Genomic DNA, 17,984 nt, shown 5'->3' with positions numbered 1-17,984 from the left:
CTCAGCAACAAACAGGTGGGATCTGATCTCAATTGGAAGCCTATTTGAGTTAACAGTAATGTCATAGATATTAATTTGCAGGGGATTTCCTTCAGACATACAAACTCTTTATATGTCTAATTATGAATTTTGTTTTTATTATGAAATATCTAGAAGGAAAGCCACAATTGAATGGAATTAGATACACTGTGTCAATTATGTCTCCGTGGATTTGCATTGGTTTCAAGACTTTATAGAATGCCCGAGTCATGACATGTCACTGCAAGGTAGATTAGTTTGGTCCCAGAGATTGGCCAAGGTATTTCCAGCTATGCAGATAGGCTGGACAGAATATAACCTCTGTCACATCTCACCTCAAAAGATAGAGTTTCATCTACTACAGACATGCAGACACTTGGTTTTTACCTTCCTTCAGTCTTTGTGCTCACCTGGAGATGGGACACATATGAAACTATACACTGAGGGGTATAAGTAGCCTTGCAAATAGTCCAGAAGTTCTGGGAGCCCTGAAGCTGAGTACCTGCACAATCAAAAGCCTTGTGTCAGAAAACAGATTAAATGAAAGTTAGATGGAAAAGGATGCAACAAACAAACTGGAAAAATTCAGGGTAATAGGGAAAACATGGGATAAAGTGATACTTATTATAACTGTTTGAAGATTTAAAGAATGATTGAAGAGTGAATAAATGACACATTTGTATGCGATATAATTATTTGGGGAACCTGACAGATGAGTTGTATGTCTAATTATAAATAAACTGATCAGTGCATAAAAATACTCAGGAGGATACTTATTTATTAAAAGTCCTTGGAAAAAACACATAGATAGAATAATTTTTGTAAGGAATATTTATTTTCAGTTCCATTTAAACAACCCACTTTTGTAACACATACTAAAATCTTTAGGAAACATTCTATGAAATTTCAGGATTATAACCACAGTAATGAATTAAACGTATTTCAGTTCTGGAAATTAAAATACAGAATATGTTTGCATCATTCTGCATTTTATTAGGTTGCTGCCTTTTGGTATGCTTTACATTAAAAATACATGACTGACACTCTTTATACCAGTAAGCCTTTTTATTGAAAAAAAATATTATTGCATTAAACTACATTCCCAGGGATTCCTTGAATAAGCTAAAACAAAAGTCTCATTGCATGTACAATAGTGCAATTCACTTAGCTACTGTATAATATAAAACACTTTATACAGAGAATACAAAACAAAATTACTAGTTTACATATTATACTAGCCAGATTATTATCCAGTTTTAAATATAAACTTGACACTTTTAAAATCAATCTGATCAAATGGCATTTTTATGCAAAGCTGCACAACAAATATACATGTTGAATGCATTCCAGAAATGCATCAGATAAAAAAAAAATCCCAAAACAACAACAAAAAAGTTTATCATGGTGTGACTTAGGAAACTTTTTTAACTGGAATTTTAAGGTGTGGGTGACCTCTTTCCTTAGATTATGTATCAAGAATATACAATCAAGCTAAAATAGATTATTAACTTGGTGTGTATATATCACTGCCATAAGGATACTATAACTCTTTTAAAAATATCTTTAAATAAAATCAAAATTGTAGCATGGCTCCATACATCAGGCTCAATAATGCTTTTAATAATTATAATTATATATATTTAAAGTACATTACTGATGAAAAAATATGGCAGCAATTAGGAAAAAAGATATAATTTCAGCTGTGCCAATAGCTTTATTATGTTTCTCCAAGAAAATCCCTTCTGTGCACTAAGAACCATATTGGACATTGCCTGTGTTTGGTAATCAGTGATTACTGATTTTCTGTTGTGCTCTTTCTGTTCCTAATCTCTCTTTTTCTCTCCATTAATACATCTCAAAATTCTAATTCCCATTATTCCAAGAATTAAAATTAATCTTCACTGTCAATTTATTTGCCCTACCAAGTTGGTATGTACAATGATGCATGGGAATCCTATGATTTCATTTATTCTAGAGTCCCATTGTATGGTGCATACATTAAGGGAAACAAATACTTCTATTTTCTATAAATGATCCATGTAGTAGGATATGGTCAAGTTTGATTTGGTCAGGTTTCTTGCCACAGAAATTTTTATAGTATTAACATTTTTTGGTAGAAGTGGGAACACAAAATATGTGTACACACATTAAAGAGGAGATTAGCCCAACATTCCTTCAGTTCCATATTTTTCTTTTGGTGTTATCTACCTAGGGTACAAATGAACTCTTACACACAATGAGAACAGCTGGGTTTACTTCAACAGAGATGAAACTGGACCCACAGATTTAAAAGCTTGTGGGGCTGGAAATGTCCTACCTTTTATGCTGGAATTATCCCTGGACTGCAGGTGATGGCCACACAGCTCAGTCAGCCCTCCTGGGGCACAGCCTGACCTGCTACTTTAGATGTCCAATTCAGAATGTTTCTACAGAGTTATGACTAATGTGTCCAAGTGGTCCACTCAGTGAGTGACCTCCATCCAAGCAAGTCATAATTTTCAGAGGTGTTAAGTCAGAGTAAGTGAAATATGTTTGATTCTCAGAAAATAAAGTATTGGAAGTACAGAAAATATATGTAAATTCAGGTCTTATTTTGGGAAAATTTTCAGCCAAAATTGAAAGAAAGAATTGTTAAATTCTGAAAACATGTAGTTCTATATTCTTGCCAAATAAAATTTTTGACTTCCTTAATTCTGAAACAATAATTTCAATTAAAGAATTACTCTGCAATTTAAATGAGAAAAATAAATATAATTTATATGCTACTTACATACAGATAAGTAACACCAAATGGCATGAATCCATTTTGTTAATGAGACTAAAAAATAATTTGGGAATCAAACCAAAATAAGCTTGAGGGTGCTGGTGCTACCAACCTTTTTTGACACCAAAATATTTTGCTTCTGCATAGTCTCCATAATTTTTTTTCTGGTTTTTTTTTTTTAAATAGCTAAACCATCAAATATTTAAAGCTACTTGGAAATACAAAAATAGCAGTCAAAACTTGTAAAGTAACTCAAAAAGCTTGGCATATTACCAGTTTATGCTGAAGAAGCTCCAGAAAGAGAGAAATTAAAATAATTCAATTTTTTTTGTAACGGATCAATGCATTTTGATTAAAACTAAAAAATTGGTTCTGTTGTATTTTAAAGACACAACTTATTTGCAATTAGAGTTTTCAGCTTCCTCAGGTAGCTGAATATAATGGATTAAAATTCTCCCAAAAGTTTTTCAATGTGTTTTATATTGATTCTGAAAGATTCCTATTTGTGCACTTACTGCAAATGAATTGAAATTATTTCAAATGTTTTTAATCCAAACAAACAGGTACTGTGTGTTGGATGATTCATGGTCCAATTTTATTGGGGAAGCATGCTTGCAGTGTAACCATAATTATGAACTAATTTCATGCTAAATATCCTGTGTTCAGTTGGAAACATGATAAAAAATGTCAAACTATGGCATTCAAAGAGATGCTGTAGCCTTCATCTATTTCCAGATACACAGTTATTACAAACAATTTCAGCCACACATTACTCTTGAAGGTTGGATACATGCATTCAAACCCTATTGATTCATAATTTCAATTTACTTGTTGAGAGTTTGGGAAGCCATGCGAGAATCTTGACATATTTGTTTAGATTCAACAAACTTTTATATGCTGGGTACTTGAACAAGTTTTTCTCTGAGTCTTAACCTGTAGAGCCAGTTTTTGATCAGAATTTTACTTCTGCATCTTTATGAATATATGCATGATTTTATGGGACCAGCCAATTGTTTCTGTTTGTGAAAGGGATGAAAAATATTGACACATTCTTTGGAAAAGACTCTTCCACACATCAGAACTCTGTTTGGTGGGAACCTTTGGCCAAGTACCTCTGAGGTGCAAAGCCAGCATTGGCTGCTTGGCAATTCTGGGCTGGTGTGGCTCACCCTGACATGCCCTGTGACACAGTCATGCCCAGGCAGTGCCAAAAACTTGGCTTCTCAGTGAGCCTGCTTGGATGCTTGGCTCAGAGAGAAGAGGCAGCCTGCTTCTGCCAGCACAGAGCTCCCTATGCTCAGGGAATGCTTTGTTATGTACCCATCACCTGACTGCAGTTCCTTCACACTGTCCAAGCAACATATGCAGGGATGAAATCACTAAAGTATCTTCAAGGTGATCCTCACCTTCTCCTGCTCACTCATCACCCCTCCCTCTGAGCCTCCCCAGTTTACTTTGGCCAGGAGACAGCCCCAGGGTCTGCTGGTCCCAGATACCTTATTTTTAACTCAGTCCAAAATACCTTAACCAAACCAGACACTGTTTCATATACAAACTCAGAAAATCAATCTTTGAGGTGTGTCAAGATTACTCAGCCTTAAATTGTGCTACTTGAGATCCCTCATCAGTGTTGATATTGATCCCATTTTGTCTGGGTGCTGTGGTCCCTTTCCTACTGACTTCCCTTTCTTATAGACTTCACTTCAAGCTATTCTTTAAAACATTCTGTAGAATGACACTGGCCACACATCCTTCTTGTGATAGTATCACGAAAGGCTTTGAAGCAGCTTTTCCTCAGTGATACAAGAATAAAATCAACATTCATATGCTGTCAGCCAGACTGTGGACTTTAAAATCTTGCTGTTGTGCTCTCAGCAAAACAGTAGATTTCCCCTCAGAGGTGATTTAATGCTGAATGCTTTATTTTATTTTAATTTGGGGTTGGAGCCATGATGAAATCATTTGGGCTAGTTTAAGTAGCTAGAAACACTGAAAACTTCTTTTGCTGTAGGTAAATGTTGGGTCTGGATAGAACAAGAATAGTGATGGGGCTCTTGTCCTTGGAATAAGGGATGAACTAAGTGATTTGGGTGTATAGCAGAAGGTGTGGCTGTGTTCAGGTGTGGTGTAAATAAGGCTGGGATATATGCAGCATGAGGCAGTGCAGGGAAGGTCAGTGGGGAAGGGTGGAGGGGAGTGGCAGACACCAAGTGCAGTGGGTGCCCTGTCAGCAAAGCAGGGTGGGTGGGAATAAGGGCTGGTGCTAAAGGGGAAAGTGATATGGGGGCAAAATGTGCCTGAGAGAGGGGGTGGAGGGGTGCCAGGGAGAGATGGCTGCCGTGGGGGTGCACAGATGCCGAGACAGCAAAGCGCTGCAGCAGCGTGTGGTGGATGGTGGTGACAGTAGCCTGCTGCTGAACAGGGAGGGCAGGAACTGCTGGTGTTGCAGAGAAGGCAGCTGGTCCTGGGGCAGGCAAAACTTTCAGATGTTTTGCCAGAAGTTGTTTCTGCATGTGCTGCCGGGCTTGCAGCTGCAGCAACCTGTATTTGTCTACTTCTTCTGGTGTAAATGTGACAGGCTGCTGTGTTAAAGGAGGGGAGACGGATTTACTGTACACTTCTAGGTCATTTAGTGTATCACCATACTTCTGCATAGCATTGTCACAAAAAGAGTCTGAACTGCCTTCTGCCCGGTTCAAGTCCATGTTTACATCATGTAGTTCTTCTTTGGTCTCTGTTGAATTAGCAACAGAATATCTATTAGAGGGAAAAGCACCAGGGAAATCATTTGGTACTGGATCACAGCTTTGTATAAAGGGCTGCACTTCACTAAAGAAGAGACTGGTTTGTTCCTTTATTGCTGTGTTCCTTTTTATGCTTGGGCTCTGATAGCCTGTTTCAATTTGAATTATGTCTTTAAGAACACAATGATCATAATCAGTTCCAGGTGAAAGAGTAACATTTGTTATCTCTGATGCTTCAGTGTTGTTTTTCTTCACACTGTTTTCCAGCGAACTGATTTCATTATGTCTCATGTCATTTTTACCTTTGCTTAGCACTTTCTCTGGCAAAGGTAACATTGCAATGTCATCTACTGATGATGAAAACTGAAGAGCAAAGTGACTTTGTGAGTGATCCTTTAATTCTATCCCACTGCTGATTGAAAATCTCTCTGGATCATGCATTTGTTCCTGGGTTTTCTTAGATTGCACTCTTTCTAAAAGTAACTTGGCTGTCATTGACTTTCTTTTTCCACAGATGTCTTTTGCCAGGTTTTTGGAAGAGCAGGTGGCAAAGTTTTTAGATTGACTATTCACTTTCAGAGAGCTGGAATGTGCAGTTTCAGCTTTTCCTGGTTCGGTGTTAGAACCTCTCTCAGAATCCTCTTTTGTTTTGTTGTCACAGTTGTCAGTCTCTTTTGAGACAGATCCTGAACTGCTGCATCTTGATATTCTGCTGCTAGAGGATCTTTCACTGCTTCTTGAATCACTAGTGGAACCACTTTTGGATTTGTGGCAGCTCCTACTCCTACTGAGCACTTTGCCAAAATGCTGATGTCTACATCTGCTGTGTTTAGACCTGTCTCTGATTTGTAAAAGTTTATGTCTTGAACATCTCCGATATTTAATTGTGCCACTCTGAATACAGTTTCTAGCTCTGTGACTTCGACTATGACAAAGATAATCCTCGTCTGTATCATCTGAAGTGAAAATACACTTGTGCTTTCTGTGTTTGTGCCTTTTATCTGTCTTGTTTTTTCTTTTACAACAACAAAGCAAATGATTTCTTCTGTGATTATTTGATGTGGGACACATGTAGCTACTCGTACTGCTAACTGAAGAGTCAGAATAGCTGGAATGTCTGCCAGACGAGGACTTTTGAGGAGATGGGAATCTCCAGCATCTTGTATAGCTTCCACATCCTTCAGTATCTGAATACTTGCTGTTTGAACTGGATTTACAACTAAAGAAACTTCCACTAGAGTCTTTTCCACTGTCACTTATGTCACTGCTGCAGCTGACCACATCTTGAAGGGATCTGGAGTCATTTTGGTTCTCATATTTTTCTTCAGAATCAATTAAATGACATTTTTCAGAGTTAGAGTTTTTAATCCTAGACATAAAAGCAGAAAAGGAAATGCTTTCATTTCTAATGTTCTGAGTTTTTCTTTCACAGCCATGGAAATGATGCTTTAAAGGTCTCCTCAGTGATGTTGTAAAAAGACTTTTTTCTGTCACATAATTTTTTTGTGAGACATCAAGGTAAGCAGGCACTTTGGGTATATTTTCATTCAAATAATCTGCAATGCATTTTTGACCTCTTTCATTCATTTCTTTCCCTATGTCTGACTCAGCTTTTTGCTTGGCCTTTCTTGGATTTAGGGAACCTTTCATCTTCTTTGGTTTCAACAACTGATTATCTTGTTCATTTGACATTTGCTTGTGTTTTATTAAACCTGAGGGTTCATATTCATCTGCAGTCTTATTTTTAGAGAGCTCTTTACAGCTTGCTTTGTTTGTTTCATGCTGTTTACCCTCCCTGTGATTTAAAGAGAGTCTGAAGTCAAAATACAATGGATTACAGCCATATGAAATACAGGGCTCAGTTTTTGTAAACAAAAGTAATTCTGTGGGCCACTGCAGAGCAGTGGTGCCATCTTTGCTCACTACATGGAGGAAGGGCAATGCCTGGGGCTTAACTTCTTTAACCAAGGTCTCCTTTTCAAGTGTTTCCATATTTCCATCTGTGATTTCTGTAATCTCCAAAGATCTTTCTCTTTTTATCACTCCAGGACTGTCATTAATGTTGCTTGAACAGGTCAGCTCAGGTTCTGGCTGTCGAGGGAGCCCAGATAACTGGGCATGCAGGTGGGCATTACTGTGCTTGTAGGTGCTCAGCTGTGTACAAAAATTGCTAGCTTGGCATGAAGATGAGATGGGAGTTTCTAAGAATTGCTCAGATTCATTCAGTTTGCTCTCTTGCTCTGTTTCTCTCAGTGAAGCAGAAAAATTCAAATTTGGAAGAGGTATTTTGACTTTAGAAAATGATGGATTAGCTCTGAATTTTTCTTCTGATTCCCTATCACTATTTTTATCATTTTCCTTTAGCATTTTAGGTTTTACACCTACATGACTTGATGCACTGTTATCAAATCCATTTGGTCTTGTGCAATAGGTGACTCTTTATCCAAACTTGCTTTCAGTTGTTCCTCCAAAAGTGTGACAGAATGACAGCCCTCAATGGTTTGCTTTCTTTTATGGTTGGGGGACTCACTATAATCATTTCCTTCTTCACAGTTCTCACTGAAGACTGATGCTGAGGACTCAAGCTTCAAAGGGACCTTTTTAGAGAATGAAAAAGACACTCCTGCCCTTCGAGAGGTATTGCTGCTGTATGGGAACTTTTGTGAGACGTGGTTTCCAAGTGCATGGTGTCTTTCAGTTGGGGGGTGATGCCTGCTTATTATAAGTTGCTGTTTCTCTAGCATGCTTTTGGAGAAGCCTTGTCCTTCACTTGTAGTGGTTCTTTGAGAACTTGCTGCAAACTTGCTGCCCTTGTACAGGAAAATGCCATCTGGTGATTGCTGCTTTTCCAGGACTAATCGGGGGGCTTTAAGCAATGGTCCACTCCCAGTGATGCTTTAAGGTAAAAAATAAAGAAAAAAGAAAGCTGCATTGAGTAACCAAGTTATGACAGAGCTTGCATTTTACAGTGTCTGTCTGGTGAAGGAGGGTGTCACTCAATTTTTTACAAGGTAAAGCTAAGTTTCAACAAATGTGCAGTTTATCATCAGTTTGGAATTTTGTATGGGCAAGACAGTCTCTACATATGGACAATTAAATGTTTTAATGTCAGCACATGAATTTTCTTTTTCAGTTATGTCCATGTACAAGCAGAACAAATATTGGTTTTACTCCAAATTTATATTTAGGTTAACCTAATCTGTGGTAAGTCTTGTTTTTCGGAAAGGCCTCTGCAGAGGAAATTGTGCTATGTTCAAAAAGAGATGCTTCCACTTGGAGCATCTGCAAAATCAAACTCTAGAAGAGAAAGAGAAATATTCTGCTTGCTATGGGAAGAATGTGTTTAACTTTTTAAAGAGTTGATTCTTATTTTATTCCACAATAAATGACTATGCAAAATATTCAGAGAAATTAATACTAAAACTGTTAGCAAACATTGGGGGTGAAGAAAATCACAGCTTCCCTGGTCTCTCAAATCAACCATGATTTGACTTACTTTGTTACATTTACTGTGTCTTACTTCCATTAATTACATTATTCCTATCTTCAAAATATCTCAGAAATTATTTCGTTTTCTTTAATTATAATATTATTTCGTTTTCTTGTAATTAAAGAAAAAAGTTACCTATTCTAGGGCCTTAGCAAAAAAGGCAAACCACTGATTTCTTGAAACAGATAATTAACTGATACTGAAATGACTGTAGCCATTTTCCATTAAAGATGTGATATATATCTGGCCACCATAAACTGTTTTTCTAAGATATATTTTAAACACATGTTTCATTAGACTAATTATCTACATTTGCTATCAGTGTGGTACCACGGTACACTAACAAGAAAAAAAAATAGAACCAGATTAAATTAAAAGTTTGATTAAAAAAATAAACCATTTAAATTAAATGTAAATAAATTAAAACTGTTATAAGCTATCTATAATTGGCAGTCATGCTTTATAACTATGCTATAAAAATACATTGATCTTCAACAAAGGGAAAGACATAAAGACTCCCTGGAGTAGGGTCAATCCATAATGTGAGAATATGTGTGCATTTCAGAGAATATATTTGCCTTTGCCAGAAATTCAGCGTCAGGAGATACAAATTGACCCCTCTTTGTACATGAAGAACAATTTTCTCTTGGAGAAGGCATAAAGAAACATAAAGAAATCCTTTTCAAATTCTTCTTGGAATAGCAAAATAAAATTTTTCTGTGCCCAAGATTAACAATAATTTTGTTGTCAAATTGAATTAGCTCGTTTTAAGGAACTGTGTTGGAACCTGAGACAGTACTTGGGGATGGTAACAATTGTATGTGTGTGGACTTCTGCTCACAAAGGCTGACATTCTGTCTTTCCTGAGCAATTGGGAGTGCTGCCCCTCTGCCAAAATCCTGGCATTCAGCCTCCCTGAGCCTGTTAGTGATCACAGGGAGGAAGAGCAAGCTCTTCCCTTTCACACTCTATGCAAAATATTATGGACTCCTGGCTCTTTCTAAAAGCAAACCTGCTCTTTCCCTCCCAGATTCATTCTGGCTTTCCTGTTATCACTGATATTATTGCTCTATCTGAGGGTACATCTTCAAGTATGTGGGCATAAAGGAAGCTTCCCACTGGCAGTTACATTTGTTTCAGCAGATTTGTATGAAAATGGAGTTGTAATCATAAAAGGGATATATTAGCACTAAACTGTTATATTTCAGCAGATTGCCCAAAAGCAATTACATAGGCCAAAATGAGTTTGTAATAAACTCTGAATGCTGTTATTTCCAGGGTACAGTAGTCTTCAGATGAATTTAAAACAATGTCAGTTTATTTATCTGATTAACTCATTGTGGTCATAGATTAATATAAACAATTGGTCCGATGGCAATCTATTCTACTGAAGCATTTAGTATCATTAAACAAAGGAGATTTCTCAATTTTAAAGGTTTACTACTATGATCTTTGTCCTCTATCTTGATATTAATCAATAGAGGTAACAGTATTAGACCAACTTAATTCAGTTAATTACTTGTTTTTCATTCAAATTATCCTGCAGAGAAACTGGAGAATAATCCCAGTACCTTAAAAGCAGTAAAAATTATTCACAAAGGGTTTATCCTCTCCCATTAACTTACAATCAAATGTTAAGACAGTCATACTAATCTCTTCAGATCAGTTTGGATAAGGTAAAATGGTGATATTATAAAAGCATCTTCAAAGCACTCCATTTAGAAGGCATGAGAATATCTACATGAGAGAACATGACAAACTTTCAAACAGCATGTAATTAAGGCAGAGGTTTTCAATGTATGGTTTGCAGAACAGGATCATTTGGAGTTGAAGACAGCTGAAAACAGGTTACAGTACACACAATCTCTGTATATTACTTGTGTAGGAGTAAAATTATTATAATTTCTTCTGGAAGGGAGGAAAGAGGGCATTAAAACCCCATTTGATTTTTAAAAACTTGCCATTCTGACTGCTTCCGTAACTCTGCAAGCTGGTGGAGTCGCTTGAGTGCTTTTTCCTGTTTCTTCTCATCTTTCCATGACTTCGATGCCACATTTCGAGCAAATTCCCTTTGTTTTAAATCTTTCAATCTCTGCATGAAAAGAATATAAACAGAAGGGAGTAGAGATGTACACACCAGATACAGTTCCTCTTTTCATGAAGTTGGTATGTAAATGGAGAATAAAAGTATACCTAAAATACTATAATAGTGCGAAGAGGTTGAAAATGCTATTTTTGCTTAACAAAACAGCATAATTTGCCCTCTGCTATTTATCTGATAGATGCCTATGTATGAATGACAGCTTTTTCTGCTTTTGGTGAATACAAAAATGTTCTGTTGTGTACAAATACAGACACAAAACTAGAATCCATTTAATGAGGTCAACATGTTCCTATTTAAGTCATCCTGTTGAAATGTAATCTGCAGGCATATACTGGAATAACTCTGAGCTCCTATTTGTAATATATTTTATAGTTCTCTACTTGGACATATATACACAGATTTGTGGGGGCTTATCTGTTGGTTTTGTACCTTTTTAAGGCTGTATTGTTTTCTCCAAGGAGAGAACTACTGTCTGAAATATTTGATCAAGAAACTCTTTTATAGTTATTTTCACAATTTTTTTAATCACCTCACACATCTATAATCCAGATAATTGCTGTTGGAGAGAGAAAAATTCTTTGCCTTTATTATAGTTTTTATTGCCTGATTTTGCACTACTGATAACATAAGGAAAACAAAAGGGGAAGACATAAACTAGAAAGTGTCAACAGCATCCTCTGCAGAAACAGATTCTCTGAGCTCACTGTGCTCTCTAGTAGCCAGCAAGTCACGTCTAACCTTACAACTCCCCGGTTCAGATCCATGCTTCCATGATGCCTTCCCCCTTCCCCACTTCTCCAGTGTTTGGAGAAAAAATGTTTTCAAGTGGGGAGGGAACTCTGGTGTATTCAGCCAGATGCCCAAACTGGAAGCTTTGAGGACCAGGGCTGAAACTAAACTGCTGCATTAGTTTGCCCCTGGGCCCACAGGTGGCTACACTCATCTGTGTAATTTAGAGCTACTGTATCAACACCACACAATGATAAATTTTCCATGGAGCTGTTTTTGTAAAGTACATTTGAAGAAAGGTTTTGATATCTCAGTCATTTTTAAACTGCTGCTCATCTTTCAGCATCTATGCCTGCTTGACTGTCCACCAGCACCTAGAGATCAACATCCAAATCACTGCCATCATCTCATGCTGTTGTTTCACTATAGCAGGCCCAGAAGGTCAATATGCATCCGTAGGATAAATTGAAGGCTGAGCAAGCATGGTAAAAGCAAATACTGATTTCTGCAGCTCAGGTATGGGGAGCAGTCTAGCCACAGCACAGAGCTGTACACTGGCCAACAAGCACCTGCTTCTGAGAAAACAGGGCTGAAGGCAAAGAGTCTTCAGCTTGTAGAGGTCCAATTTTCTTATAATTTATAAGAAAATTATAAATGCATGAGAGAACTGCTTTCTGGAGAGAAGTCTAGCTTTTGCCAATAGATTATGACAAAGCAAATGGATAAAAACCACCATCTAAAGAGACGACAGGTTCTTTTTTGTCCAGCTAAGATGAAAGAATCCAGTTAGTGGCAAAGACATAATATGACAGAGAGGCATGGAAAAACACTTGGTGGAAACAGGCCATACAAGGTCTGTAATTTCTTTCTGTGAAGAGTGCTGGAAAGCTGTAGTGAGCATCTCTCACCACTGTCACATCAGCTGTTCTTCAAGTTTGGGATTTTTTAAAAAGTCAGATAACATCCGTGAGAGAAAAATAAATGCTGGAAGACTAAGAGCAGAAGATTTTTGTTTGCTCTCAGCGTTTTGGACCCCAAGACAAATGCCTTTGAGCACTGATCTGGAGACAGGGAGAGCTGGGCTGTGCACAAATCATCTCCTCAGGAAGCTTAAGATGGGTTTCTGTCTCTTAGCCATCCTGATGGTTTTGCACAGACACTCTCTGTTGGATGGGGATGAGAAAGCCAGGAAGTTGCTCGAGCAACTGGTGCACCACCAACCAGCAAGAATCATCATGCTGCCTAGTGCCTGATGAAAGCTTAATCATTTCATCAGAACTATCTACAGTCTGTCAAATCTGTATGTTTCTCTGTAAAGTTTATATCAGCCTTGGGGCTGTACTTCCAGTACATCCAGTACTTCATTGAACTAGACTCTAAAACAGGACAGCTGCAAAGTCCTCTTTAAAGCTCTTAGACTTCACCTTCTTGGAAATAAATGGTTGCTCCCTATATGTTTAGCTTTTACATGTCCCTTTACGTGCCCTCTCTCACTGTTCATTTGTCCCCTGCCAGGCCAGTCACATAGCATTCCATTCCCTCAACCTCACTGTCTGCAATTTAAAGTCAAATGGATGAATATGTGGGACAATGTTACTTTTGGTTCAAGAAAAAAAAGCTTTGCAAATGATACATTAAAGCCAAAGCTGAAAAAAGAAATCAAAGAAACTTCCCCAAAAAAATCCAAATGTTCTGTCACCTAGGTAATATTTACATGAGTGTAGAGATATTTAAGCTGTAAAGATCCCATTCTCCACAGAAAAACATAGGTAGTCTTGAGCCTTATTAACATGTCCAATGTGAAGAAAGGGCAAAGAAACACATTTGAGAAATGCCCTTTAGGGCAGCTTGCAATGTTTTAGCTGTCACCGTGAGCTGTTCAGCATCACACATAAGCGTTCATGAGGAAAAACAGAAACAGTTTCTACCTGTCAAGGAAACAAAGAACAGTGTGAAACTGAGAACTATGGAGAGCAGTACTGCAAAGCAATGCCATTTCGTTCCTTTGACAGTTAGGATGATAATCAAAAAAGCAAATGGACCAACACTAAGAATAGGAGTTCCAGCAGTATTTTTTGCTCTCTAATGGCATGCAGCAAGTGCCAGAGAAGTAGAGAAAAAAAAAAGAAATATAGGTAAGCATAGCAGAGAACTCATCAACTGGAGCTGAAATCCAAGAAATCCAAAGCTCTACAGTCTGAGGAGAGAAAGGGCTCTCCCTGCACATCCCCTCAGCAAAACAAAACAAAGCTGCACTGCCAGAGCTCTAGTTAGGAGTCATAATGAAATTTGTCAGCTATGTTGGATAGATCATGGGACTGCCTGCTGAACCTGCAAAGCCCTGGTTTTCTTCACTAATAACCTGTGCCAGACTTCTGACAAGCACACAGATATTTTCTGCAGGTGGGGTACAAGAGCAAGCAATTGAGCAGATATCTGAATGACAACCCTAAGCTCAGTAGGTGTGCTTGAAAATCAACACTTCTTTACACAGCAGTTGCATTTTTCACATAATTAGGTACTTAAATGGGCATGCAAATACAGGCACATATAATAAAATATTATTTATTTAATAGCTTTCTTGTGTTCTCTCCATCTGCTACAAATATAATTGTTATGCAGTTATATTTCTTTTTTAGACTAATTTTCTATTCTTTCTAAGTTTTTTGTACACTTGTTGGTGGACATTTCCATATTTCAAAATAAACCATTCCTTTTTTTATATACACCCCCAGAGAGTATTAGAAGACTACAAAATAATGTTCATTGTCATGGAAAGATTTACTTGTAGAACTGCTGGGAGTCCCATTGGTTGTTCTGTCTAAGACTCAGTCAAAAACTGCTGAATCTATGCTTTTCCTCCTGGAACTCTGATATGAATCACCTGGAGATTTAAATGAGTTAATGGCATCTTCACTGCCTACCTTTGCTAGATATCAAATAACAGTAATTTAGCAATTTCTTGTCATTCTTAATGTTTGGGGGGTTGTGTTTTGTTCTTTTTTAAATTGTCACTTTATTTGGGACAGTACTTGCTTTGCACTGACCTATGAGCAGCTAAATACTCACTGCTGTCTGCATTTGAAATACTGAGTTTACTTTCTATCCAGTTATGATCCTGATTTCTATTCTTCCCTGTGCAGGTAAATGTTTTCCTGGATTGCTATTATTCTGATCAACTTCAGATGCCTTTATTCATAACCACTGGAAAGAAATGAGAACTTTAGGGACCTAATCACCTGTTTTCAAAGCAGCTGCCTAAATCAAGAAGGATAAAGTTGAATGGAAAAGTACCTCTTTCCTTTCATTGTGTACAGAGGTTATTAAAGGTGTCTATCCTACTTTCTTCAGGGTGTTCCTTTATGAATGAGACACAGCTGACCTCCCAGCTGAGGTGCCTTTACACCAATGCACACAGCATGGGTGGCAAACCAGAGGAGCTGCATCCCACTGCTCTGCTAGAAAGTCAGGAGCAAATTGCCATCCCTGCAATATGGTGAGAGGAATCAAAGGTGTAGTCAATAGGTCCACCTGAGAAACTGCCCTGTGGGACAAGGGAGCAGAACCAAGCTGGCAGATCTTTGAGGAAGTTACACCAATCCTTTGGTGTAAGAGGAAAGGAGAAGGGTGTGGCTGAATCAAAACCTACTGGTCAAAATAAGGGGCAAGAAGGAAATGGAAAGGTAGTGAAAGCAGGGACAGGTGTCCTGGGAAGTGTATAGCAATGCTGCTCAGCTGTGTAAGGACCAGTCAGGAAGGCCAAGGTGAAGCTGGAACTGATCTTGGCAAAGGATGAAAAGAATAATATGGAGAGCAGGAATATCAGCCGGAAAATAAGAGTTAAAGAAAGCATACTGCCAAATAAAGAAAGCAAACAGGAGTGTTGAATGGGTAACAACAAATGAGGAGGAATTTGAGCTACTCAACAACTGTTTTGCCTCATTCTTAACTGGCAAGTGTCTCAATTTGAGGACCATAGGAGTATGGTACTGGGAGACAGCATAACTTCTCCTAAGTATTCTGCCATGGGCAGTGCCATTATGTAGATTTTACAGGGGTTCTCATGCTTTAGATCCTGGGAAGAAGAAGTGTTGCTGCAACTATTCTGAGTAACGAATCCTCTTCTTCTTCAAGTAGTGTAACTGCATGGATGTGAAGAGAAGGTATCTGAGAAAAAGTAATTTTCTATGTATTAAGCTAGAAAATGTCATTTCAGAATAAATTAAATTATTTTTCCCCTTACATTTAGAATGTTTTTGTTCTGGAATATCATTCACAATGCACCCTCCAAACTACTCATTATGCATTCCAGCCCCAGGTAAAAATGTACGTACCATACTAGGTGTATATGTCTTCTGTTATATTTAGAGAGCCTTCTTTGAACTGAAGTCCTTGAACTAATGTGTTTGAGGGCTTGATTTGCTTTAAAGATTTATTCTCACTCAGCAAAAAGGCTCCTTAATTAGGTTCTAACCAAATTCACCATAGAAGGGTTAATTGAGGAAGAAAAGAATGTTAATTTCAGTAATTATTCTCTTGCCTGTAACCCTAACATTGGAACCAAATGCATTATTTGTAAAATGATTTCATACTGCAAACCCTCAAATGAGAATGATAGTCACTAGAGAGTATAATTAAACTCCATATGTAAAGCTTACAGTGTTAGCTTCCTAAGTGAAATTGAGGAAAGAGCAATGAAAGAATTTGCCTTTACTATGGTAAGTAAAATCCTAAAAATAAATTGGAAAACCTATTATATACAGAAATTAACAATAAGAGATGATGCTCAAAAACTAGCTGAGATTTTCATTTGTTTTACCCATAAATAGCTACAGATCTCTTTGAAGTGGGTGCAAGTAATTATTTGTTAGAGTATGTTCTATTATAGCCAGCTGAAACAGATTTAATATTGGTAGTGGAAGTGAATGAGAAGACAAAAAAAAATATCCTTGTCTGATTGGATTAGGGAATGAGATAACAGCAGGAGGGAGGAAAATTCAGTCCTCAGACATGTCCTAGAGAATCCATCTATCAGTGAATGAGATGCTGATCACAGATCTAACCTGAAGGATAAATTACAGATGGCCCTTTGGAGGGCTTGTTTTTCATGTCTTCAGAGAAACTCTTACTGTTTAACCAGACCTGAAAATATTCCTGCTAATTAAACTGATTTCATCTATTTCTGGATGAAAGCATCCATTTGTGGATGCTTTCCATTTTCAAAGATCCAATTGTGTTTCTCATAAGAATCCCCCAGATAAAGTTGAAACAGATGCATTTGGGGGCTGTTTTCACAGGGAAGAGGACAGAACATGCATTGTGTGCCAGCAACTCACTCCTGTGGAAGCCTGAGCTGCTGCCCACTCATGTTTCCATCAGCTCCAGCAAACATTGTCATGGGCTCCACCAAGCTGGCTGCACACTGTGTACTTGGATTAGATACATTTAGTGTCCCTTTGGAATGCAGAGCAATTTATCCAGAAAAATCAACACATTACAATGGTAAAAAACTTGGGGCAGGGTCTTTATCTTCCCTTCAAGTTCAGTATAACCTCACCGGTCAGGGTGTTGGGACCACTCTTAGACCAAACCCATCATCTTTTATATTTTATTTCTTTTTCCTTCTCCTTTAAGCAGCTAAAAACAAAGAAACTGGCATTACAGATCCTGTGCAAGACTAGTGCCGTTCAAAAATTTCTGTACTGATTGTAATCTTACTTTAAAATTATTTAAGACTTTCCACATGTTTTTAAAGCCTGTCTCACCACTTTGTTTTTCTTTGTTTTAATTGTAGCAGGCAGAATGCAAAATCACTAACATTTTAATGAAAAGAGAGTCTAAATTATCCCAGAATTCTCAGGTGAGTCCAAAACCTGGCCTCAAACTTTCTTCAATGCAGTCAGAATGTTTTAAGAGCAAAACAAATGACAGTAGAAATGCCCATACATGGATTTTAAATAACGCTTTTCATAGCCAGATCTCAGATTTCTTACAAAACTTCATCCTTACCATGATATCATTTTACAAATAAATAAATGAAGGCATAGAGAGATGGAGTGAATTTTGGAAAGAGCAAAGAGGAGACTGAATCAACATTTACAGGTATATATGTTTAATTATCATCGCTAACTCTTT

At 37.6% G+C, this 17,984-nt stretch overlaps 1 protein-coding gene across 1 annotated transcript in view; it reads right to left on the bottom strand.

Annotated features, from left to right (window-relative positions):
• Positions 1-779: 779 nt before the first annotated feature.
• ZNF804B (zinc finger protein 804B) overlaps positions 780-17,984 on the bottom strand; it is a 226,460-nt gene continuing 209,255 nt past the window's right edge. The window contains 3 exon segments of the mRNA XM_054516365.1: positions 780-7,934; positions 7,937-8,421; positions 10,978-11,108. Coding sequence (XP_054372340.1) covers positions 4,750-7,934; positions 7,937-8,421; positions 10,978-11,108 — 3,801 coding nt within the window. The 3' untranslated portion in view covers positions 780-4,749.

The sequence above is a fragment of the Molothrus ater genome, chromosome 1 (assembly GCF_012460135.2).
Source record: "Molothrus ater isolate BHLD 08-10-18 breed brown headed cowbird chromosome 1, BPBGC_Mater_1.1, whole genome shotgun sequence".
NCBI classification, from domain to species: domain Eukaryota; kingdom Metazoa; phylum Chordata; class Aves; order Passeriformes; family Icteridae; genus Molothrus; species Molothrus ater.
Note: the sequence above shows the minus strand (reverse complement) of the source record. Positions and strands in the feature narration are given on the sequence as shown.